At 40.4% G+C, this 27,260-nt stretch overlaps 1 protein-coding gene across 1 annotated transcript in view; it reads left to right on the top strand.

Moving 5' to 3' along the window:
• The window catches only part of CHN2 (chimerin 2), a 317,587-nt gene that overhangs the window by 167,614 nt on the left and 122,713 nt on the right, over positions 1–27,260 (top strand). The window contains exon 3 of the mRNA XM_024755088.1: positions 1,586–1,641. Coding sequence (XP_024610856.1) covers positions 1,586–1,641 — 56 coding nt within the window. The remainder of the gene's footprint in view (positions 1–1,585; positions 1,642–27,260) is intronic.

Below are 27,260 nucleotides of genomic sequence, written 5' to 3' on the forward strand. Positions count from 1 at the left end.
GAGAGGATAGGATTCTCTGGATGTGGGTTCTGCAATTGCTCTAAAGCTCTGTGATTCTGGGAGATGCTCCCTTTGGTTCCCTTTACACTCATTAACAGCAAAACCCTGCTGAAAAGCAGTTAGTTGGTGTTGGAGCTCATTCGAGAGGAATAAAGGATTCCATGCAGACTCTGTCGTGATTTAAGGAGAGCATGGGCTCTAGCGGGAGAGTCAGTGGAATGTCCAAAACTATTTCTCTATTTTTAGCCAGTTCTTCCTCATGTTTCCTCCTGCACAAGGAGCCTTCTCTGACCTGTCTCTGATACATGGCTACAGTTGTCCTTAAGTGACACAGGCATCATCATTAGTGTGGGCAACCTAAGCTTAGAAATGCGACACGTTAAAACATCCATATGAGGGTTAGATGGTTTCTTCTCTATTAGGAAGCTGAGTCATCTACCCTTAATTAGGTAAGAAAATAACCATGTTGAGCTGAAGGCATTGGGGAGCCGTAGGTACAAAATACATCCCATCATTTCCACCTCTGTTTCCATGGGACCATCTGCCCTTCAATTAAAATTTCTTTTTTTAATTTTTAGACCTAAGAATAAGCCAGAAGTTTTTGCTTCTCTTATTACATCTTCTAGAAGACTTTATGTGATCTAGTTTTTAACTTTTCATAGATGTATTCTATGATATGATTCATAGATTTATTTGACATTAATTATTCCCTCTTCAAGATTCTGAAGATAACATCAAGGAGGTTTATTTTCAACCTCTATTTCCATGGAAGTAGAATCCCAAGGTACCTGCATAGAGTAGCTTTTCCTCTAAGAGAAGTAATCAAACTAGCTGAGCAGCAGAAAATCACTCATTATAGTCTGAAAAATTACAAATAATATTCTGATAAATTACATTTTTGTATACAGTTACCTGCTTTCCTCCATGCCCAAGCCTGAAAGCCTGTCTTTAAAACAGAATATAAGAGAGTTATTATTATTTAAGATATTATTATTTAAGATACTAAAGCAAAAGGAATGACAGTGGGTGGGAAATAGTCAAGTAGATAAGTATCCGTGGTGATGGACAGGGCAAAAATGGAACTCGTGAAAAGAGAAATGAGTTGGGGCTTCATTCACTCACAGAATCAGCTGTGTCTCTGTCCATAACTGTAACATTTCAGAGAATGCCACGCCTCTTCTAATGCCAGTCTTTCCCTGGTATGTCAAGAAACATCAGCATTGAGATTCAGGAATCCTATTACATGATCTTACTACCTAGGTACTCACAAGTACAATTTCATCTTTAAAATTGTCGAAAGAATTTTAGTCCTATCTAGTCTTCCAAGAAAGCCGTAACATGAACAATGCCAGTAACAATTATGACACTAAACTGTCCTTATAAGAATTTTTAAAAATCAATTTTGCCCGTTTATATTCATTGTGACTAATTTCCATTTAAATGATCTGCCTTTATTTAGTCTAACCTTTGTTTCTTGGTTGAGAAATTTGCAGTTCTTGAAAGGTGGTTAGGTGGAACTGTTTGAAGACATGTTGGTATGTGCTAATGCTCTTTAATTATAATTCTCTCTTTTTATATTCGGCAGTATATCAGTTACAGCAAGAGGCCCCTCGTCCCAAGAGGATCATTTGCCCTGGGGAGGTCAGTACTCAGCTATTTCCGATACACCTCGTTAAATATGATGAATGGTCAGCACTTTGTTCATATTGGAGGACCTTCAGATTTCCTGCGAGTTGATTTCGTTTAATGTTTGTTAAAGTGTCACCAAATTTAACATCTAAATAATCTATATTTTGAAATCAGGTATTATTTGAAAAATACTAACTTGGAATCAGAAGTCTTACATTTTTCACTACTACAGAGGCAAATTAAGCATCCTTTGTAAACTGTCCAAAATGTGTGTTCTGGTTGTTTTCTTTGTTCCTGCAGTTTTGATACTTTTATCACTTTTTTATTATGAAATGCTTCCAAAAGAGAAAATGCAGAGAATGATAAATATCTGGATAGTCTCAACACCCATATTTAGCAAACCTTTACATTTTGTCATATTAAAAAAAAAATCCCTACGAGAAAAGTGACTGGGTTTTTATTCTTGGAGATAAGCTTAAAAATATATTGACTCATAAAAATGCTTACCAGGCACAGAACTTTCCCTAGCCCTCCTTTACTCATCAGTTCTCTTATCATCTGGGATGCCAGCAAGATTTGAAAGACAGGACTAAGGCTCTGTTTTCTATTTTTATGCTGACTAGGTGCTTTAACAGCCAGACCAATATCCTTCAAACAAAGGTCCATGGGTCCTTGATTATTTTTGTTATTATGACTTCAATTAAATACAGAATAGCAGATTTCTTTTAAAGTGTCACATCTGCCTTATCAGAGGTAAAGGCTCTAATTCCAACAATCTTGAGATTTTTCCTTGAACATCAGTACTTTCTGGCAGACGGACTGGACCTGGTTTTGAATCTGTCTCAAAGACTTAGCTACATATGTACCCACACCCAGAGCCAACTTACCACTGTTTAATAAGTGTTCCTATGTGAAATTTTACTTCCGTTGAAGGGCACTGAAGTTCATCAAGTAATCTGAATTTTAATAGAGTGGACATTCTCATCCCAGAAATATAGCCTGAGAAGAGAAAATATTTGATCTGTAAGGAAAAATCCAGGATGAGGTCAAATCTTTATTTGGTGGTACGATTTTGTTCCATCACTAACCCTGCTGACTTGTCTTTTGGTTATTAAATAATATCCAAGTAAGAGAAATATAGGATAAATACAAAAATTTTAATGAGATGCTTTAATTAGGGTATTTTGGGTGAGAAATAAGAAACAAGTTGTTAAAAATTCTTTCAGTCCTACTTTACGTTTAGTATTTTGCCATCAGGAAAAATATAACCATGTGTAGGGAGTTAGAGGAGTTTAAATGTCTCCATGAAAAGAATGTTTGTAAAATTAAAATACAACTAAAGTCTCTTCCTAGGGGTATTAATAAAAAGTCTACTGGTAAGGTCGGGCACTAGAACTTGAAACCCAAAGGGATATAGTAAATATTCATTTGTTCATTTATTATATATATATATAATATATAGATAGAGAGAGAGACTGCTCTGTTCTGACTTAGATCTAGGTGTTGGGAATGCAGCAAAGAACTTGGCTATTGGTGCTTTGAGTTTCATATTAATTGTATGTAATTAAAGATATATTTAAGATGTTATCTATGGGTGGGTGTAAAAGAGAGAGAGAGAGAAAGAAAGAAACAGAAAGAAAGAGAGAGAGAGCGAGAGAGAGAGAGAAAGAGTCCGAGCGCCTCTTTGTTTCTCAGAATCCTTGGAACCATGTCTGTTGTCCTCTAAGCCAGGTGGAATTTTAGCAGTGGAGATGGGTAGATTCAGATTAGCTTCATGAAGCGTCTTCACAGGGTTCCTCTGAAACTCTTCAGACATCCTATGGGCTGAGGGTCCACAGCCTATCTCTTCAATGTCACACTTGCATCAGAAGGAAGTGCCCCAGAGGCCTTAGCAAAGCAGAGCTGTGAGCCACAAGCCACCACCATCTGCTATGACTAAAGGACATGGCGTGTGTACAGCTTTTTTCATCCTCCTTTCTAGTCTTGTAAACCAAGCTTTTCACATTTTGACCTTTATCAATCTGATTCATTAATAAGTTATGCCTGGTGGATGCTGGATTCCTAGGTAACTTGCCTCTAGGAATTCCATATCTCATTTCTACCAGGAAGCCTAGCACAAAATGGACATTTCATCAACTCCATTTCCTCAGCAGGCAGCATGGGGCCATCCAGCCAGGCAGATGTCAGGTGATAAAGGGCCGAGTGTGCTGGAGGAACAGGTGCTGCCGAGGCGAGCGCCAGCCAGCGTAGCTTCAGGGCCCTTTGTCCTCCTGTGCAAATAATTCCTGCCCACACTGCTCGGCCTCCCAGGACTTGGCCTCCTTCTAGTGAAGGAGTGGTCGCTGGTGAAACCACTCCTGCTGCAGAGGGTGTTTTAGCAAACGGCTCTGTGCCTTATAGCACACCTGCGTGCTCGGGGATACGCCTAATGAAGAAGCCTTTCAGTTTGAGTGTGTGGCCAGAGAGCCTGAAGCTTTATTAACATATTTACATAAAGCCATAAAGGCTATTTCTTTTGAACAGTGAGTTATGATTTTTTCTGTGTCTTTGCCATCTTATCCCTCAGCTAGCCATTGAGTCCTCGCTTTACTTTACCCACAGCCTTGCTGGCCTCCTTCTTAGTCTCCAGCCCCTCTCCTCTCAGCCACCTCGTCCCTGGCAAGCCTGCCCCGCTGTGTTGCTCCAACACACTCCATCTCTTTTGTTTCTCTGATGACTAATAACCTCCCAGGCTATGGGCCTCTCTCAGGTTTGGGTCCTCCCACTGCAAGTGATACATCCCACATTAGAGCACCAAGTGAGTCTGCAGTTATAGTCACGGAACACTGTCATTCAAGTGTACAGACACAGGCCAACCTGACTTGAATGCTTGGTGGCCCTCGACGGATACCAACCGCCTAATGGACTTCGTTGGAGAACTAGGCGATCGAGGGTACAGACTGGTTCAGCAGGTGAAATCCAGTGAGTTTTGCAAACCCAGGAAGGGAAGCCTGGCTGCAGAGTCAGCTGGGCTTGTTCTGCATCCTTGTTCTACCACTTTCTGGCTACCTGACTTAGAACCAAGCACTTACTCTCTCAGGGGGATTAAGGTCTACCCGCAGGGCAAACAGCTACTGCACAGGGTGTTATAAGTGGGATCCGTGTGTCAAGTGTCTAGAATGGTGCCTGGCACATCAGAGGTACTCACTGTTGATGACTCATGGCAGATTCAGAAATCTGTGGAGAGCAAGTTCTGAGACAGTCATTAGGGACAGAGTCACAGCAATGACAGTACTCTCTGGATGTGAGGGCCAAAAAGGCAGTGATGAAGAGCAAAGCACGATTCCTGGGTCAGGGATTAAGCTGCCATGTAAAAAGATACTGAGGGTGAGGAACAGAAGGAACAAGTGGTTGAACAACGGCTCTGGCGCCAGTTAAGCCAGGGAGGGTCAGTTACTGAAATAAGAGTCCATGGTTTTCTTGAGATTCATCATGGTAAATTAATATTTACTGAGCAGCCACGGCACCTGGCACTCTTCTCTACCGGCATTTCCCGAGTGCTCCGTGCCAAGAGGTTCAGAACATCTTCCGGTATGCAAAATTCTCACTTGTCCTTTCTGTCAATTATCAATCAGTCGTCACATAAGCATTTATTAATCACCAAATGTGTGCCTGGGTGGTCTGCTAGGAATAGTGCAGAGTATCGACTCCTAAATTTGCATCTCTAGCTAAGACCTCTCCCCTGGGCTCCAAACACCTCGCTCCATCTGTCTACTTGACCTTTTCAGGGAGATGTCCCACCGGCCATCTCTAGCCTAATGCTCAAAGGAGAACTGGACCCCACTCCATTAAATGGCACCTAACTTCAGAAACCTGCATGCCTGTCTCTCCTACCCTCAGCCTTTTCTCTTAGCAAGCTGCATTTACCTCCAAATATATCTTGCATTTGTCACTCTTCTCTGCCTCCAGGACTACCATGGGCTTGGGCCCATCATCGTTTCTTACCTGGATTGTTGCTGCTCAGCAACCTCCAGCCTCATCTCCCTGCTTCCACTCTTGGCACTCTCCCGGACACACACACACACACTCACACACACACACACACGCACACCCCATTCTTCAAACAGGAGCCCAAACCATCATTGTTAGATATCCAACTGCTTCAGCAGCTTCCCATTGCTCTTAAAATAAAAGCAAGACCTCGGGCTTCCCTAGTGGTGCAGTGGTTGAGAATTTGCCTGCAGATGCAAGGGACGCGGATTCGAGCCCTGGTCTGGGAAGATCCCACATGCAGTGGAGCAACTAAGCCCATGCGCCACAACTACTGAGCCTGTGCGCCTAGAGCCCATGAGCCACAACTACTGAGCCTGCACGCCTAGAGCCCATGAGCCACAACTACTGAAGCCCGTGCGCCCAGTGCCGGTGCTCCTCAACAAGAGAAGCCACCGCAATGAGAAGCCCGCGCACCGCAACAAAGAGTAGCCCCCGCTCGCCACACCTAGAGAAAGCCTGTGCGCGGCAACGAAGACCCAACGCAGCAAAAATAAAAACAAATAAATAAATTAATTTAGAAATAAATAAAAGAAAAAAAAAAGCAAGACCTCTTGCCATGGCTCTGAGCCGTGGTGTGGCTCCTGCCTTCCTCACTGCCCTGTCTGTAGCATCCTTCTCAGAGTGCACTGCCTTGCAGCCCCACTAGGTCTTGCTCCTATTCATCAAACAGATCATAGTGCTGCTACCACAGGGCCTTTGCATTTGCCCTTTGCCTGGAATTCTTGTCCTCAAGTTCTCTGCATGTCCAAGTTTCAGATCAAATTTCACCTAATAAAGCCCTCCTTGAACCCCCTAAAATTTAGCACCTACAGATCTTCTCTCTCATTTCACCCTATTTATTTTGTTTATAGGACTTAATACATGCTCTAGTATACTTTTGATCATATTTAACTGTTTACCTGTTGCTTGTACATCTCTCTCCAGGAGAATACAAGCTCCAGAGATGTCACCAGTCTTAATCATAAGTACTTCCCTAGCATTAAGCCCAGGGCCAAGCAGCAGTGGGTAATCAGTAAATATATGGTAAAATGATGAAAAAAAGGATAGAGACTGCTAACATAAGGAACTTAGAATTCTCAAACTATTACTAATAGCATATCAGATTTACTCAATGCTGTTATTAGGGGAGTGAGTTGAACTTTCTGGCTGTTGTTAAGGTTCTTACGTAAACATGGACTACTTTTTCCTGGAACATTCTCATTTTCTTTTTGGCCTTTCCAAAAGGCCAAACGTCAAGATTTACTTGCAAGGGCCCCAAGAATTACCTGAAGAATATAAAATATGCAGAAATTCTTTTATGACTGTAAATGATTTGGTGTCATTTGTCGTTCTTTTTTGAAATTATTGTAGTGAATATGGGATTATAAAAAGCAATTTCAAAGCAGAGAAATAAATTACATACTATCATTTCAAATTGTTCTCCATTTTATGAGGCTTTACTTCCCCTCTCCCTTACCACAGAGTATTTTGGAAGTTTTTTTTTTAATGCAAAAGTGAATTGTAGAACTGAAGTTCTACAATTCACTTTTGTAGAACCTTTTTTTTTTCTTGATTGTCAGAGGTTAAGCCAAGTACAGATGACAGTGGACTATCTTAAGTTGCCGTTGTACCTTATTTTACCTCCTAGTGAATTGTATTCACTTTTTAAATATTACCGTAAGTGCCCCTTCCCCCTTTTTGTGCATTTTCTCTAGCTTTTGGTGTTCCTAAATATCTACCCATTTCATCCCTTCTACCTTTATTTGTAAAAACTGTCCTTTTAAGCCTATAAGAGCGTTTCATTTTATCATTAGGCTTTTAAGTTTTCATTCACCATACCTAGATTTCACGTCTTAGAGTCTTGTAGCTTTAGGCGTTTCTCTTGTCTTAGACACGTCTGGAAGATCTTAACAAGCCATACTGATTGGCTGTATCATTCTCAACTAGCTCAGTACATTTCAAATCACAGATTCAAAGTAAACTCAGAGGGGTTTTCTAATATTCTACCATCCTCCCCCTTTTCTTCTTCTATTCATTGAAAATAAATGTTTTTTTGAAAACTCTACTGATTCAAGACATCTAGACGATTTGTCTTTAACGTAATGAGATTGATTCTTTAAGCCACACACAAAAATCAATCCCATTACCTTTTAATTGGCTTTATGTGTAGCAATCAGAAGGCTATTTCTTCCCTGGTCAGAAATATTTCTCTTCTTTTCATCCTAGACTTTCTCCACTGGTCTCTTTTCTCCCCTTACTATTGACACAACCTAGAATCAAAGGCTTTTCCCATCATTATTCCCCCCCACGCTTTCATCTCACTCCCTAATGCAGTCAGGCGTTTTTGCTGATGTGATTTCATCTTCAGCTAGACTCACTTTGCTTGTAGACCCACTGGTGTAAAGGGGGAAAACCTCATAAAACTAATGTTAGAAAAAAAATTTTAGACATATGAGTTTTATTTTCTTTCTAAAGATAAAACCAAGTTTTCTGCTGCTTTAAATAAAAAGCTGCTTTATTTTTTATTAACAAGTGAGGTCATCTATCAAAATACATAACCTTCCAAAAATTTTGCTCTCTTTGGAATATTCTGAATTTCTTCTAGTGTAACACAGATTTTGAACGTTTGCACCTAGAAAATATTTATTCATTTCCAAGGTGAGGAGTGGATAAGGGCTCTTGAGGACAAGCTGCTATAGAATTCAGATGCTCAGAGGCTCCAAGCCGAGAGGACAGATGGCTAAACTGGAGAGGGCCACCAAGGAACAGCATATATATATAAGTTGAGGCAAAAGTAGAAGGTTTTTCTCCTTAAAACAGAATAAGGAAAATGAGGGTGAATTAACAGTGATTGATAAGAAGTAAAATTTCTTTTTCTTTTTAAATGTGCATCTTTTCTTAAAAATTTTCACATGAATTCATATTTTATTTTATTTTGAGTTTTTGAATTCTGTTTTATTTATTTTTTTATACAGCAGGTTCTTATTAGTCATCAGTTTCATCCACATCAGTGTATACATGTCAATCCCAATCTCCCAATTCATCACACCACCACTCCACCCCACTGCCGCTCCCCGCCTTGGTGTCCAAACGTTTCTTCTCTACATCTGTGTCTCAATTTCTGCCCTGCAAACCGGTTCATCTGTACCATTTTTCTAGGTTCCACGTATATGCATTAATATATGATATTTGTTTTTCTCTTTCTGACTTACTTCACTCTGTATGACAGTCTCTAGATTCATCCACATCTCTACAAATGACCCAATTTCATTCCTTTTTATAGCTGAGTAATATTACATTGTATATATTTACCACTTCTTCTTTATCCAGGCATCTGTTGATGGGCATTTAGGTTGCTTCCATGACCTGGCTATTGTAAATAGTGCTGCAATGAACATTGGGGTGCATGTGTCTTTTTGAATTATAGTTTTCTCTGGGTATATGCCCAGTAGTGGGATTGCTGGATCATACGGTAGTTCTATTTTTAGTTCCTTAAGGAAACTCCATACTGTTCTTCATAGTGGCTGTATCAATTTACATTCCTACCAACAGTGCAAGAGGGTTCCCTTTTCTCCACACCCTCTCCAGCATTTGTTGTTTGTAGATTTTCTGATGATGCCCATTCTAACTGGTGTGAGGTGATACCTCATTGTAGTTTTGATTTGCATTTCTCTGATAATTAGTGATGTTGAGCAGCTTTTCATGTGCCCCTTGGCCATCTGTATGTCTTCTTTGGAGAAATGTCTATTTAGGTCTTCTGTCTATTTTTGGATTGGGTTGTTTGTTTTTTTAATATTGAGCTGCATGAGCTGTTCATATATTTTGGAGATTAATCCCTTGTCCGTTGATTCGTTTGCAAATATTTTCTCCCGTTCTGAGGGTTGTCTTTTCATCTTGTTTGTAATTTCCTTTGCTTTGCAAAAGCTTTGAAGTTTCATTAGGTCCCATTTGTTTATTTTTGTTTTTATTTCCATTACTCTAGGAGGTGGATCAAAAAAGATCTTGCTGTGATTTATGTCAAAGAGTGTTCTTCCTATGTTTTCCTCTAAGAGTTTTATAGTGTCTGGTCTTACATTTAGACCTCTAATCCATTTTGAGTTTATTTTAGTGTATAGTGTTAGGGAATGTTCTAATTTCATTCTTTTATGTGTACCTGTCCAGTTTTCCCAGCACCACTTATTGAAGACACTGTCTTTTCTCCATTGTATATCCTTGCCTCCTTTGTCAAAGATTAGTTGACCATAGGTGCGTGGGTTTACCTCTGGGCTTTCTATCCTGTTCCATTAATCTATATTTCTGTTTTTGTGCCAGTACCATGTTGTCTTGATTACTGTAGCTTTGTAGTATAGTCTGAAGTCAGGGAGTCTGATTCCTCCAGCCATGTTTTTTTCCCTCAAGACTGCTTTGGCTATTCAGGGTCTTTTGTGTCTCCATACAAATTTTAACATTTTTTGTTCTAGTTCTGTAAAAAATGCCATGGGTAATTTGATAGGGATTGCATTGAATCTGTAGATTACTTTGGGTAGTATAGTCATTTTCACAATGTTCATTCTTCCACTCCAAGAACATGGTACAACTCTCCATCTGTTGGTATCATCTTTAATTTCTTTCAACAGTGTCTTATAGTTTTCTGCATACAGGTCTTTTGTCTCCCTAGGTAGGTTTATTCCTAGGTACTTTATTCTTTTTGTTGCAACGGTAAATGGGAGTGTTTCCTTAATTTCTCTTAAAAATTTTTCATCATTAGTGTATAGGAATGCAAGAGATTTCTGTGCATTAATTTTGTATCCTGAAACTTTACCAAATTCATTGATTAGCTCTAGTAGTTTTCTGGTGGCATCTTTAGGATACTCTATGTATAGTATCATGTCATCGGCAAACAGTGACAGTTTTACTTCTTCTTTTCAAATTTGTATTCCTTTTATTTCTTTTTCTTCTCTGACCGCCATGGCTAGGACTTCCAAAGCTATGTTGAATAACAGTGGTGAGAGTGGACATCCTTCTCTTGTTCCTGATCCTAGAGGAAATGCTTTCAGTATTTCACCATTGAGAATGACATTTGCTGTGGGTTTGTCATATATGGCCTTTATTATGTTGAGGTAGTTTCCCTCTGTGCCCACTTTCTGGAGAGTCTTTATCATAAATGGGTGTTGAATTTTGTCAAAAGCTTTTTCTGCATCTATTGAGATGATCATTTGTTTTTTATTCTTCAATCTGTTAATAATACTCCATCTTTCTTTTGATTTCCATTTGCATGGAATATCTTTTTCCATCCCCTCACTTTCAGTCTGATTGTGTCCCTATGCCTGAAGTGGGTCTCTTGTAGACAGCGTATATATGGGTCTTGTTTTTGTATCCATTCAGCAAGCCAGTGTCTTTTGGTTGGAGCATTTAATCCATTTACATTTAAGGTAATTATCGATATGTTTGTTCCTATTACCATTTTCTTAATTGTTTTGGGTTTGTTTTTGTAGGTCCTTTTCTTCTCTTGTGTTTCCCACTTAGAGAAGTTCCTTTAGCATTTGTTGTAGAGCTGGTTTAGTGGTGCTGAATTCTGTTAGCTTTTGCTTGTCTGTAAAGCTTTTGATTTGTCCTTCAACTCTGAATGATTCTTGCCGGGTAGGGTAATCTTGGTTGTAGGTTCTTCCCTTTCATCACTTTAATTATATCATGCCACTCCCTTCTGGCTTGTAGAGTTTCTACTGAGAAATCAGCTGTTAACCTTCTGGGAATTCCCTTGTATGTTATTTGTCATTTTCCCCTGCTGCTTTCAATAATTTTTCTTTGTCTTTAATTTTTGCCAGTTTGATTACTATGTGTCCTGGTGTGTTTCTCCTTGGGTTTATCCTGTATGGAACTCTCTGCGCTTCCTGGACTTGTGTGGCTATTTCCTTTCCCATGTTAGGGAAGTTTTTGACTATAATCTCTTCAAATATTTTCTCAGGTCCTTTCTCTCTCTCTTATCCTTCTGGGACCGTTCTAATGCGAATGTTGTTACATTTAATGTCATTCAGTGGTCTCTTAGGCTGTCTTCATTTCTTTTCATTCTTTTTTCTTGATCTGTTCCACAGCAGTGAATTCCACCATACTGTCTTCCAGGTCACTTATCTGTTCTTCTGCTTCAGTTATTCTGCTATTGATTCCTTCTAGTGTATTTTTCATTTCAGTTATTGTATTGGTCTTATCGGTTTGCTTGTTTTTTAATTCTTCTAGGTCTTTGTTAAACATTTCTTACATGTTCTTAATCTTTGCCTCCATTCTTTTTCCAAGTTCCTGGACCATCTTCACTATCATTATTCTGAATTCTTTTTCTGGAAGGTTGCCTATCTCCACTTCATGTAGTTGTTTTTCTGAGGTTTTATCTCGTTCCTTCATGTGGTGCATAGCCCTCTGCCTTTTCATCTTTTCTGTCTTTCTGTGAATGTGTTTTTTGTTCCACAGGCTGCAGGATTGTAGTTCTTCTTGCTTCTGCTGTCTGCCCTCTGAAAAGTAAAATTTCTTAAGAAGCTACTACTAGAGATGAAGTACTACATTGTGTAGTTAATTGTTTTAGAAAAAAAAAGAATAACCGATAGCATCATGTATTATAACACACGCTCTGTTATCCTCACTTAGTCTGTGACAGCCATAACCCAAGATACCATTGCTCACAGATCGGGGGAAGGAGAGGGGTGGTCCAGACTGAGGGCACAGAGGTTATGAGGAGGTGCTGGCTTTTGTAGGGCCAACCTTACCCAAACAGAAAGCAAAGGTCTCCACACCAGTCGCTATGTAGAACAACCCACAGTATGTCTGCTCTGTGACTCAGAGGTCAGGTCCAGCAAAATTTCAGGTGTGGCCAGGATCCTCTGAGAAAGGGAACAGGTACCTAGCACTGCGTGCACTAGTGAGATTTAAAAGACATGCTTCACATTTGACTCATCTGGTTAAATATTAACTGAGAAATAATGTTGGTGGGGGCAGGTTACACTTTGCCCCGAGCAAGCCATGTTTCCTAGGGTAGTGTGGCCTGGCTAATCAAGCAGTGAGACTTTTGAAAAGTAATGTGGATGGCACAGTCTCAGACTGTCCCGATTTGACTGTGGCTGCTCTGAGGCATATTGCCTAATTATTTACTGCTGTCAGTCTTTCCATAGTAATGAGTGCTAACACATATGGATCACTTACTGCGCCCTGAGCACTGGGTTAAGAGTTTCACATATGTTATTTCTCAATGCCATGGCGATTGTTATCTGTCTCGTTTTACAAGAGGAAATGAGACAAATAGCACAGGAAGGGCAGAGCCAGATTCAGACTCAGATAGTCCAAATCCAGGACTGGCCTTCTAACCCAGTGATTCTGAAAGTGTGTTCCTAAGACCAGCAGCAGCGGCATCACCAGGGAACCTATCAGAAATGCAGATTTTCTGGCCCACCCCCGACCTGCGAATCACAGACTCGGAGTTGGGGCCCAGCAATCCGGGTTTTAACAAACCCTGCAGGTCATTCTGATGTTCGCTCAAGTGGGAGGACCACTGCTGTAGCCATTGTTCTCACTTCCTCTACTTTCTTTTTTTTTAAATTGAAGTATAGTTGATTTACAATGCTGTGTTAGTTTCTGGTGTACAGCAAAGTGATTCGGTTTATATATATATATATATATGCATATATACTATATATATATTCTTTTTCAGAGTCTTTTCCAATATAGGTTATTACAACATACTGAATATAGTTCCCTGTGCTATACAGTAAATCCTTTTTGTTTATTTTACTTATAGTGGTATGTCTCTGTTAATCCCAAACTCCTAATTTATTCCTCCCCACCTTTCCTCTTAGGTAACCATAGTTGTTTTTTTTTTTTTTTTTTTTTTCTTTGAGTCAATTTCTGTTTTGTAAATAAGTTCATTTGTATCATTTTTTTAGATTCCACATATAAATGATACCATATGGTATTTGTATCTTTCTGACTTATTTCACTTCCTAGAATATGATAATCTCTAGGTCCATTCATGTTACTTCAAATGGCATTATTTCATTCTTTTTTATGGCTGAGTAGTATTCCGTTGTGTATATATACCACATCTTCTTTATCCATTCATCTGTCAGTGGATATTTGGGTTGCTTCAACGTGTTGGCTGTTGTAAATAGTGCTGCCGGGAACACTGGGGTGCATGTATCTTTTCGAATGAAATGGTCTCTCTATTTTCTGTTTCGTGCTGCTTTCCCTATGCCCTGTACTAGGAGAATCAAGATGCTTTGTTTCCTGATGATGCTTACTGTTTGCCCAGCACTGTGCTAGATTTTTCATGAACTTCAAAGTCGATGCCAAGTCACCCCATAGCCGCCATTTTTTTTAGATGTACTTCCTCCTAGATATTATTTTCCACCCTTTAAAAGTATTTTGCCTTTGCCTTTCTTCTTTGCTATGTCTAGCTTTCCCACGCCCTCGTATGTTGCAGAGGCCAAATATGAATCTTTGTAGGGGAATGGTCAGTGCTTAATTTAACCTGGTTTTCTACGCCCACCACCGTCCTCCCACCCTTCTTAGTCTTATGTTTGCAGGACTAATTAACAAAAATATTCAAATTCAGTTCTAATCAGGTGATTCATACTCATGTTTGTCCATATTTGGTATATATTCTTATGAACTCCACCTCTTTTTAGATGTTTTCCTTACCTTGTGACTGTGCAGAAATCCTGGCTAGATCTTGCTTTTTTTTTTGGCTGCATTTTTTTGGCTGCATTGGGTCTCTGTTGCTGCGCGTGGGCCTTTCTCTAGTTGTGGCGAGCGGGAGCCACTCCTCACTGCAGTGCGCGGGCCTCTCACTGCAGCGGCCCCTCCCGTTGCAGAGCACGGGCTCTAGGTGCACGGGCTTCAGCAGCTGCAGCAGGCAGGCTCAGTATCTGTGGTTTGCGGGCTTAGTTGCTCCGCAGCATGTGGGATCCTCCCAGACCAGGGATCAAACCTGTGTCCCCTGCATTGGCAGGCAGATTGCCAACCACCAAGCCACCAGGGAAGTCCCTTTACTCTTGCTTTTAATGGACCTTTGCATTAATAAAAATACCAAATCCATTATCATTATGTCAGGAATACTGTGAATTATACTTCTGTTTTCCAAGTGCTAGTCACTTCACTCAGTGGATCATCTCTGTGCTCAGTGAGTAGCTCTCAATTCAGGATTGCAGGCAATTAATTTACCAATAAAAGCTAGTCCAGTGCTGGTGTAGTCCTGACTTTGCCTCCTTTTGCCATCCCCAGGTTTACTGGTGCCATTGGTAATCAGTCATCTTTGGCTCTGTCCTCTGACAAACCACAGTCTTGGCATTAGCTCTCAGTACACCGTATCTCCCTGTCTTGTTGGACAGAATAGCAAGCTTTGCTTTCGCGATAGTATCTCTTTCTTCCTCCTTATTTACATGGCCAGTGTCATCTCCCCATCTACTGTGGGAGGAAATTAAATAGCCTTGGCACAGCCCGACAAAGGCATATTGGATGCCATCAAGCACCTTGTGTCTTCCCAGGTAATTACGCATCGATCGTTAGATGAATTGTTCTTGTATCTCCAGGGGTATTTCTACCGCGTCTGTAATTACACTTTTCTGGTTGTCCCTTTGATCTGCTGTGATCCTCCAAGTTCCATGACTTCTCGAAGACCATGCTTAATGACGCTGCTGCAGCACCTTTCAATTCAAGGATACAGATCAGATCCCTCAGGGTTTCAGTATTCCCCGTCGTTTAACAATATAATTCAACTATTTGCTGTCTTAGTTCATTTTGATTTTGTAAGTTGGCATCAATATGCCATAGAGTAAAAATGAATGATTCTCTCCTTTCTGTGCAGTAAGAGACAAAAGGGCATGAACACAAATAGATGATTTGACCCAGCATTAAATAAAAAGGCCTTTTGAGGCACTGGCAAAAGCTCAGAGTTTTGAGCTAACTATAAGATGTCCTGAAACCGATTTTTAAGAATGGACTCTAATGTTTGTTAGTCTAACATAGCCATTGGCAAACTATAGTCTGCCAGCTTTTTTTGTAAATAAAGTTTTATTAGAACACAGCAATGCTCATTCCTTTACGTATTGTCTACGGCTGCTTTTTTGCTTCCATGTGCAGTACTTGAGACAGATTGTATGGTCCTCAAAGTATTTACTATCTAATCCTTGACAGAAAAAGTTTCCTGACCCCTAGCCTTGCACTTGAAGTAACTTTGAAGAGTGAGTTAATACATGTACAGCACTCAGAACAGTGCCTGGCATTTATCTATGGGAAGTATTGATCTTTAATTTCTACCACTTCCCAAGCACTTGTGTAAATGTTAGCCAAAAAGGGAATTTTAGACCTGTAATGTAGGATGAATTTGATCCCAAGCCATTATAAGGAACATTTTGACCTTCATATTTAACACATGTAAATTGATGAAAGAAGCCAAGGCAGTTACAATAAGAAGTTGTTAAAAAAAAAAAAAAAAAAAAGTTGTTCTTTCACCTGCTTTCTCACGGCCACTTCCTCCCATCAAGAAATGGTAGCCTGTTAGAAGACGTAGCCCAGTGCTTCATAAGCAGGAAATTGAAGAGATGTGTGGAATCTCTTTATTTGGTAACACCATTGAACATGCAAACTAAGCTCACTTTCTTTAATTTCAGGAACAGAGCTGGTGTTACCTTCCTATTAAAAGTCTATATGTTACTGAATTCTGATTAATGATTTGCCTGCTGTAGCATCTGGGGGAAAGAGTGCCATGTCTGTAACTTACTATGAAATACAGCCCCCCACAAATTTGGATTAGTGGATGGATAGAGGGATGAAGAGATATGCCATAGAGCAAGTATACATAGTACATTACAGAATCTAGGTGGTGCATATATGGGTGTTTGCTGTAAAAGTCTTTCAATATTTCTGCCTGTGTGAAAATTTTCATAATAAACTGTCAAGAAGAAAAACAAAGAACGTTTGTGTAAGATGAGCAATGGCAGGGCATGCTCTGGTCCAGGGAACAAAAATGAAAGATAGGAGGGTGTCTCAGTGTCAGAGCTGCTGCAAACACCATAAGCTCAAGAATTTTTAATGTGGAATAATTTGTCAGAAAAAGAATTTGAAAGCAAGGACAAACATTAGTAAGGCACTTTTACTCTTATTTATTACCATGTTGGGAATTGTTTGGGGGAAATGCCTGTTTCAGAAATGCTAAATTAAGTAATTTTTTTAAATAATAGAGAACAGGCTTCTGGATTTTATGGCATCATCACCATGTAGCAAAATGAATACGGGACCTGAAATCAACTAGGTTTCAACCCTGAATCTTCTGCTAACCATGGGTAGGACTGGGAGAAAATTAATTTATCACTTCAAACTGCAGCTTTCTCATCTATGAAAAGGAGGCAAAGATACATAGTCCACCCTCCTGGTAGTAGAATAAATATAAAAGCATTCTGAAAGCCATGAAGATGTCACCAGACAATGAGTTCTCAATGGGGGCAGTATTATGCCCAAGGAGTGGTGATTGGTTCTTCAGGGGGCTCATAAAAATTTTTACTATTTCAATGTATAAAGCACAGATATACATATAGAACATAAACAGGTATACAATCTATCTGTAGTATTGAAATTTCACTGGGAAGAGATGATTAGGGAAGAAAAACAAGGAAGGTTATAATGCAAACAATATTGAGAACATTTTGCTGGATAATCTTTAATTCCTACCATCTCCTAAGTTCTGTCCCCTTTTTTTATTGGTAGCTTAATCTGATCCATCAGTTTGAGCACGTAAATTTGAATTCTTACATTGAATACTTATATTTGAATCTTATATTTCTAGGAGGAGGGAGAAAAAGAAAAACTTCTGGGGAGAAGAATGAGAATGATGGACATTGTCTTTTCCAAAGCACATGTAGTACCACTTAACCCAAATACCATTAAGCTTTGAAGGAAGGAATTTGCTAACAAGGATGAGGAATTAAATGAGTGTACTCACCCAGTCTTTTTCCTGCTAGAAATTTAACAGTAGCATTAGTTTTCCCTTGATTTGCTTCGATTCTATTGGGTACTTCAAGCTCTTTGACTCTAAGAGGTACGTGGAGAATTTAAAGAGAGTTCCAAGGAGAATAATGAAGATGAATTAAGGTTTGGAAAATAGGCTCTATTGGAAAATATTAAAAGAACAAGGATTATTTAGTGTGAGGAAGAACTGGCAATCAGGTAGCACAGAGATGGCTTCTAATAATGGAAACCTCCTATGGAGAATATTCTCAGGTTCTTATCTGTACTGAAAACCAAAGGAAGGGAAAAAGTGTATTTTGAAGCAAGAGAGATGTGAGATTAGATATTAAGATAAAATAACTGTCCGTGATTAAATCCTAGACTTTGACTCTCCTTTATGGGATTTTTTCAAAATAAGGTGCCTGTCTGTAGGACGTATCAGGAGGAGGGACAAGTGAACCCATCACCTTTGCTTCTCCTGCCCTGGTCAGAGGCCGGCCAGCCAACCTGGCCAATGTGGCCTCCATGGGCTCTGGCTTGATGGGAAGAAAGTCATTTTTCCTGGAGCTGTGGCTTCAGGATGCCAGAGGATGTGTACCAAGCCCTAGCCAAGAGATCACAGCCAGAGCAATACACCCATACAAGCAGTGCCAGAGGCGGGTGTTGGGTGTCAACGCACGGAGCCAAGGAATCGGTGTCAGAGAAGACGTAGCAAGGAAGAGTGGGTCAAGGTGAGCTGCTGGGAAGATGCTGTGGACCAGCTGCCAAGGAGAGTAATGCCCATGGCTAGGCTTTTAAGTGCTGTTGGAAGGCTACTGTGAGAGTGGATCAAAATCCATGTAGAAGTTCTAGGAAGTTGTTCATTCTTTCCATGTTTGGAAACTACTGCCAAAATCATGGTTTCCACTCCTACATATGTGTCAGAATCCCCTGTGGAGCTTTGTAAACCTCACAGACACCCTGGCTCCAGCCTTAGAGATTGGGATTTAATGGGAATATCACTTAGGATTCTTTTGTGAGCAACAGAAACCAAATCTGGCTAAATTTAGGGGGGGGGGGAAGATTGGGAAGAGGGGGTAGTGAGGAGAGTGGTTGGAAAGATATGAAGAAATTCTCTGAACAGAAAAAAAAAAAAAAAAAAAGCGGAACAAGGGGCTTTGGGAAGGATCTGTGAATCAGGACATCTCCAGGGATCCAGGAAATACGATGGCTGCACCTCTGAGCAGTAGAGTGTGTGGTTAGGGGCCCAGGCTCTGGGATATTATAGCCTGCTTTTATACCCTGTTTCTCTGTGCTTCAGTTTGCCCTTTGGAAATGGGTGTGATAGATTTTTACCTATGTGCTAGTCATGAGGACTGAATGCGTCAACATACGGCAAGAAAGTGCTTAGAACAATTCTTGGCACATACTGAGTTCTTAATGACTATTAGCAATTATTTTTCTTGTTGCTGTTAGGCTCTGCCATGCATGTGAATCAGCTGTAACCATTTCTCTTAATAGCTTTTCATCAACTTGCAAATTCCAGGGTCAGAGCATCTGAGCAGCTTATATTGGTTCACATGTTCACCCCTTGGCCCGAGAATGTGCAGGAATTTGATTAGCAGAATCACTGACTACCAGTCGTGGTTGTTCGCTGCGGGCGTCATCCTTCACTCTTTGGAGATTCGGAAAACTGGGAGGGGAGCAAGTTTTGTCCTATGGTGTAGAAGCATAAAGGACCAAGGTGTGAGCCAGCAGTACTGCCTATCTTGCCATGCAGGCCCCTTTTGAAATTTCAGTGAGCCCAGGAAGGGAATGTAGGGCCATTAGCAGAGCGGTCTTTCAAATAATGTATTACTTCCATTGAAGCTGAGCTCTGTATAACATATGCTGTTGGTTGCTAGGACAACAGAGGTGAAAAGACAGGAGCCTTTTGCATAAGGAGCTCACATCCTGAGGTTGTAAAGGCCAACAGTCCCAATCCTAATAAGATCATGGCCCTAACTGAGGCCTTTATAAAGTTCATAGAGAGGCTAGGAAACCATACCTAAACTCGTGTGAGTTGGCCCAGAAAGATTTTCCTACCATAGTAGCATCTTGCCTCTTAGTTTTAAGATCAGTGAGATTTTGCCAGGTTAGGGGATAGACAGGTTAGAGAGCAAGTATTAGAATTCCAGGCAGAGGAAATATCACATCCGAAGAATGGCCAAAGTCTATGAACAACCAAGGTGTGAAACTACAAGGCATTCTGTATTAAGAACTGAAAGAATTGGGGAACGAGGATGTGGTGGGACAGGAGTGTGTGTGCTCAGGACTGTCGACTGAAAAAACACACAACCTAGAAGTTGAGAATTATGTTTTGTTTGGCAGACAAACTGAGGACTTAAGCCTGGGAGACAGCCTCTCAGATGGCTCTGAGGGACTGCTCTGAAGAAGTAAGGGAGGAGCTGGAATATATAGGAGTTTTTGCCAAAAAAAAAAAAAAAAAAAAAAAAGCAGGTAGTTGGAACATCAAAAGATTACCAATTAAAGAAAGGAAGATTCTGTATACTATTCATTTATTCATTCAATAAATATTTATTGAGCACCTACTATATACCAGCTCTGTTCTAGACTCTGGAGATACAGCAGTAAGCAAAACACAAAAATCTCTGCCCTTGTGTAGTTTCTATTTGAATGGGAGAGACTGGCAAAAAACCCACAATTAAAATATATAGTATCTCAGATGATGATAACTGTAGTGAAAAAAAATAAACCAGAGAAGAGATATGGGGTCTGCCAAAGAAAGGAGGCACCACTTTTAAGTAGAATAGTCTGGGAAGGCCCCACTAAGTTGTGTGGTTTTGACCACATGGCAGTGAAGAATTTGGAGCAAAGAGTAACACAGTGAGATCTGCATTTTCTGCCCTCAGTGTGAAAGATAACTTGGAAGATGATTAAAGTGCAGACAGGGAGACCTGTAAAAAGACAATTTCAGTGGTCCAGGTGACTACGTAGTACAGTGAACATGAGGAAAAAGAGAGAGCATTTCAAGAACAATTAAGAAATTACATACAATGGACAGGACTTAATGACAGTGGGGTTGGGAAAGAAGAAGGAATCTGGGATGACAATTTCTGGCTTGGGCACTGGGTGGCTGATGCCCTGAGTAGTACCATTCACTGGGGTGGGGAGAAAAGGATGTTGGCCATCAGATGTGGTGAACAGATACCAGTAAGTCCCCTACATAACGAACGAGTTCCGTAGTGAGGGCACATTCGTAAGTCCAATTTGTTCGTAAGTCCAACAAAGTTAGCCTAGGTACCTAAATAACACACTCGGCTATATATACTGTACTGTAATAGGTTTATAATACTTTTCACACAAATAAAACATAAAAAACAAGCAAACAAAAAAGAAAGAAAACATTTTTAAGCTTACAGCACAGTACCTTGAAAAGTACAGTAGCACAGTATAACAGCTGGCACACAGGGGCTGGCGTCGAGTGAACAGGCAAGACGAGTCACTGACTGGAGGAGGGAGAGGAGGTGGGAGATGGTAGAGCTGAAGGATCGTCAGCGACAGGAGACGGAGGGCAAGCTGCAGTTTCACTCACGCCTGACGTGGATGGCACAGGTTCTGGTTCCTTGCTGGAACCAGAGGCACGTTCGCATTTTTGAGAGTTCGCAACTTGAAGGTTCGTATGTAAGGGACTTACTGTATTCCTGTAACAGTCAGCCCACCCAGGTCTCCAGAATGGGAGGGTTGAGGGGTTTAACACCTGAAGATCAACCCACCTTTTACAGCAGAGTCGGTGTTTTCTGTGAGTGCACCATCTCTTTTGTTCCCTGGACAATTTCCCTTCCTCTTGGTGTAGGAGAAGGTTATGAGCTCTGGTGTCAGTCGGATGTCGGTTTGGATTCATCTCCATGCCGCTGTGTGATCTTCAGGTGATGTAGTCACAGGGGCCTCCCTCTTCTCCTCTGTGGACTAGGAATGCCGGTCTCTACATAACTCACCTGTTGGGAGAACTGAAGCACACACACTGAAGGCACCTGTGAGGTGTTGCCTCCTCCTCCGCTCCTCCTGGTCTGTGCCCTCTGTGGGGTTCTGGGTCAGGGTCAGTAGGTCTGAACCTGGAGAAACCCAGAACCAGGAGCAAAGGGCTGAATGTGCAAAGGCATGGGTATTTGTATGAGTGTGTGTCTGGGTGTAGTTACCCTTCCAGTACTTTTCAAATCCAAATATAAGGAATTTGGGCAATTCACCTTCCTCTTTTATGATGCTTGTTTTGTAAAGGTGCTTATATAACTAAACCTGGGAATTCAGGACATCACTGACGTACTAGACAGCCATTCAATGCTTCACCCCCACCCCACCCCACCCCACCCCACCCCCGAGTGTGCTCTCTAACACTGGGAGCGTGAGTGGTGGAAGTTTTGTTTCCAGCCCAGGGATCAGGGCATAGTTTCAAAGCAACATGCTGTGGTGTGGGGTCCCATGGCGTGAGGGATTTATTTATTTATTTTAAAAAATAGATCTTTATTGGAGTATAGTTGCTTCACAATACTGTGTTAGTCTCTGTTGCACAACAGTGAATCAGCCATATGCACACACATGTCCCCATATCCCCTCCCTCTTGAGCCTCCCTCCCATCCTCCCTAGTCCACCCCTCTAGGTCATCACAAAGCACCGAGCTGATCTCCCTGTGCTATGCTGCTGCTTCCCACTAGCTAACTGTTTTACATTCGGTAGTGTATATGTATCGATTAGTTCACATGTATGCATATCGTGATTGATATTCTTGAATAATATCTTAAATTTTTTTCTTTAGTGTTTTTCATACTTTAGATTGTTTATAATTTTTCCAAGGGGGGAGAGAGGTTGGTTCCCTTATTAATCTGATTGAGCCGTTAGTCTGTTCAGTTATTTATTTATCTGAGCTATTTCCCTGAGTAGTTGGAGGTATTTCTGTCTTTTCTTAAAAGCTGCTCTTATAAATTATCAGTATTATCAAAAACAAGTATTACCTCTTACCTTTTACTCCATTTTATTTTATGTTTTTAAAGTATTTGTTGCTTATTTGCATTTTAGTTAAAAGAATGTTTTTTACTGATCTTCCTTGGGAATACTCAAGAGTTCAAAGTTGTTTTAGTCTAAAGTAGGGTTTCTCAACCTCAACATTATAGACATTTCGGGTCTTCTGACCTGTGTATTGTAGGATGTTTACCACCATCCCTGGACTCCTACCCGCTGGATGTCAGTGGCACCCTCCCCCTAGTCATTGACAATCAAAACTGTCTCCAGACATGGCCAAATATCTCCTGGGGAATGAAAAACACCTCCCCTCCCAGTTGAAAACCACTGGTCTATGAAAAGTCTTTTTAATTGTTCTAATATTGTCACTGATTTTTAAATCATAATTCCTGGAAAAATATGAGAAAAAAAGGAGAAGAAGGCAGAAAACAAACCAAATGAACGGAAACTGCTTTGGTCCTGAGCACGCAACCTGATATTGTGCGCATCTACATGTTAGCAGAATGTTTATAGTAGGTTACTAAGGCGCCCGACTTGTGGGTACTTACGTAACTTAGGGAAACCATTGGTAATCTTTTAAGGAGGTTTATTACAGAAAGACTGGTCAGTAGATTTTTTATAATACACTCTAATCAAGACAGGAAGGAATGTACCTCATCAACACGCCATCAGAATCCTGGAAAGGTTAAAGTAATGCTATGAGGAAAACTAAAGAAAAGAAACCGGAGATTTCACGTTTGCTCAATTTTCATTCTATACTATGCAATCTGACCACAAGAGTGTAAATTTCAGTACTTGCATTTTCTTTCTCTCCCTTTCAACAGAGATCTTTGATTTCTAATTAGAAGGGAATAATCCATATTTATTTTTTTTCTGGATGAAATTGCCCCAGTATCACCAATACAAATCCCCCCATCAAAAGCCTTTTCTCCTACACTTGATCTGTATCTCAAAGAATCCAGCAGTCTAGCTGCCCTGTGTAGGAGGTTGCTAAACTGGGTTTTTAAATTATTTCTATTAGGCAAAAACTTAACACATACCAGCTGCTGAGGGATTATAAAAGCTTAGTTTTTTCAATAATTGGAAACCTTGTTTACAGGGGACTCACAATATTCTTTAAATGCCTTTGTGTTGAATATAAAAGAACGTGTGTTTATCTAGGCAATGATAATCTGACTATAAAGCAAACTCATTTAAGGCTTATGCTTCCTGTCTCTCACTATGCAGCTGTCACCCTACTGTTCTTTCAAGCTTTGCAAAATGCTGAGAATTTTTCCTTAAAATTAGAAGAATAAATTGAAAAACAAACCAGGTAGTTTGGAATACATTTAATTCTAAATCACAGGGAAATCGTTGAGAGACCCAGAATATCACAACATCTAGGCAAATTTATTCCAAGTTCTCATTTGTTAACTCATTGACAGAAGTCCAAGGAGATTTTAAGGTGTTCAGTCCTGGCAAAGAAAAATCAAGGGCAATTCAGATAATTCAGTCTGAAACCAGTCCGTAGAATTTTGCTAGCCAATGAAGCCATCAAAGGTTTGTGTGCTGAGTCCAAAGCCACTTACTAGATCTATGACCTCAGGCTAGTTATTTGAGGGCTTTGTGTAAAATAATCGCACTCACTTCCCTCATAGGTTTGTTTGGAGGCTTAAATGAGATCAACACGTGAAACCCTAAGGACGGTTCCTGGCACAGAATAGCCACTCAGTAAATGTTAGCCTATTACCACAACTTTTTTCCCAAGCCCTACCGGTTTTTACATGCGTTATCTCACCTAATCTTTGAAAGAGCCTTATTAAAATAGTACATCTTTATAACTCCAGTTTTATTGAAAATCGAGGGAAATGAGATGCAAAGAAGTTTAATAACCTATTCAGGGTGACACAGCCATTGAATTGACAGCGGGGCTCTTCGTTTATGATCTTTGTCTCATTCTGCAAACATTTAATGAGTACAGGCACCCTTTGCTCTCAGAACAATCACTCTCCGAATATTTGCTGTAACAACTTACAGAAGGTTTTCGCCAAAATCATTCTCCCAGTTAAAAACCTGCTGTCACAAGTTCTCCTATGTGTGACGGCTTCTCAAAATTTAATGTGTATATGATTCCCCTTCGAAATGCACATTCTGCGTTTCTCACAAGCTCCGAGGTGATGCCAATGCTGCCGGTCCCCAGATCACACTTTGAGTAGCAGGAAAGCTAGGTGATGGAAGAGGGGCTCCTCTCATACCTCAGAGTCCTCCTGTTCTACCTCCTGTTTAAACATATTGCGCATTATACCCATAACTCCCCCCACTTTCCCCTGAGGGTTTAGCTCCTCAGTGTTTGTTTGGGCCAGGTACCTGGGGGCACTACCAATTCAGGCCTGATTTAGACAGTATCTTTCAAATCTTTGGCAATGTTATTTCATTGTTTATTATAGAACATGCTCAGTGTAGAAGGATAATGAAATTCCTATTCTGTTCAGCTGCGGACTGTACATAAACATACCTATTAATTACATCATGAAGTGTTAAACAATTACGTAATTGGCATTTAAATATTTTATATTATGCAGAAATTCTTATCAGATTGTTATATAATTATTTAAAAGAATTTTAGTAATATCTGGGACATTGCTATTTTGGGATGCTCTAAGAATTAATTATTTTTTTTTTTCCATTTAAAATAATGGAATATAGGCTCTTGCTATTTGAAACTCTGCTGCCCCACACATTTTCAGGAATGGATTTGATTCAGATAACAAGAGGTGCCTGCATTCACCCTGTGCCTGACATCAGGTGAAATCCTAGGAATACAATGATGATGAAGACAAAAATGGCTGCTTCAAAACACTCACAGAATAGTTAGAGAAGGACCAGCCCAATAAAGATTTAAAATATGGTGAGATGTCAAGTTTTTCAGCAGAGATCAGTAAAAGGAGCTTTAAGAGCACAGAAAATAATGGGCCTACCTCTTCCTTCTCTACACAGGAGGGTCTCTCTGGGCACCAGTAATAGCTAATATTCATTGAATATCTCTGTACTCCAGGAACTGTTGCAACCATGTTGCATGTATTTACTCAATTATTACAACTCAGTGAAGCAGGTATTTTTGTTATCATCCCCATTTTAAAGATGAGGAAACTGAGTAACGGATTAGTAACCTGCTTATGGACACACTGATCTGGCCTCAAAGACAGGCAGTCTGAGTGTAGAGCCCACACTTTCAACCATCTTGTGGTCCGCCTTTATTTTATTAAAAGAAAGTTCAGGATCTTAAAATAAGAACATACAAAAAACAATGGACTGTTGAGCGGGGGGTGGGTGTACTGTATGGACCGGGCTAGACAGGACTAGAACCATCGTCAGTAGTCACAGTACTGGCAATAATTATATATGAGGTGTGACTATAAAGTCATGAAATAGTTTGACATGTATTACATGAGGGTGGTCCCTTTCCAGTCAGTCATCTTGGGAAGCTGTGCTTTTATTCCACCAATTTCCCGTTGCCTAGAGTGTGCTGGGAATGCTCTTCTAAAGAACCTTCAGAATAAGTCACGGTGCAAATCTTAGTATCTTAGGATCATGCCTCATTTTTGTCTCAGATGTGTTTCCAAGTCGGATCACTCACCCTATTTACCGAATTCGGCTGTGAATAACTTACACCTGTTTGCCACAATAACATCCACTCTCAAATCCATTCTCAAAAAATAAATGTATGTTTCTATTTACCAGGTGATTCTGAAACTTTAGTGTATGCTTAAATGTCGTCCAGGGGAACTTGATTAAAGCCCCACCCTAAGTAATTCTGATTCAGTTTGTCTGAGGAAAGGATCAGGATCCTGCCATCTTTAACGAGCATCCTGGAGACCACACTTTGAGAAGCAGCTCTAAGTATATCCAAGAAAAAGGGTAGTGATTCTTAAGGCAGTTCCAGAAGAGGAATTCCAAAAGAGTCTTTAACGAGCATCTTGGAGACCACACTTTGAGAAATGCAGCTCTAAGTATATCCAAGAAAAAGGGTAGTGATTCTTAAGGCAGTTCCAAAAGAGGAATTCCAAAAGTGTTTTCATCCACAGTGACATCAGTGTCATGTATCACCTACCCTTGAGGGACTTTCTCCTGTACGTGATGCTTACTTAGAATATGATGTTCAGTTATATTTATAAAAAGAATCAGCCACCATTCTTCACAGTCACACCCCACACACGAAATGCACCTGTGTCTTGGGCAGGACCCATTTCAGGTGTTTGTTTGCTCACCGATCTACTTGGTATCCTTTTGCAGAAAGAGGTGTTCCTTTCAGAACCAGGTAGATCATGAAAGGATCCAGTATTGGAAGATCCAGCAATATGTATACGGATTATTACTTTTTTGTCCTGAAAAGGGTGGGGCTTCTTTCACTTCTTGGAGCTGGATCACTAAACCCCAAGGGCAGGCATTGCAGATCCGATTTCTGTTAGTCATATCCTCAAAGACCAGTTTCACCAAGGTGATGGGTTATCCTAGGATAATCACAGTGGCAGGGAAGTTCCAGAACCAACTTTCATTCACGTTGGGATATGTTACATCTTTGTCCCTTCCTGAATCCACATGAACACCTAAATTAGCCCTCCATTTTTTGTCAAGTTGCCTGATTTTAACAAGCATAATTCTCAATGAAAATGCAAGAACTTCTG

This window comes from Neophocaena asiaeorientalis, unplaced genomic scaffold, assembly GCF_003031525.2.
Source record: "Neophocaena asiaeorientalis asiaeorientalis breed wild unplaced genomic scaffold, Neophocaena_asiaeorientalis_V1.1 scaffold36, whole genome shotgun sequence".
Classification (NCBI taxonomy): domain Eukaryota; kingdom Metazoa; phylum Chordata; class Mammalia; order Artiodactyla; family Phocoenidae; genus Neophocaena; species Neophocaena asiaeorientalis.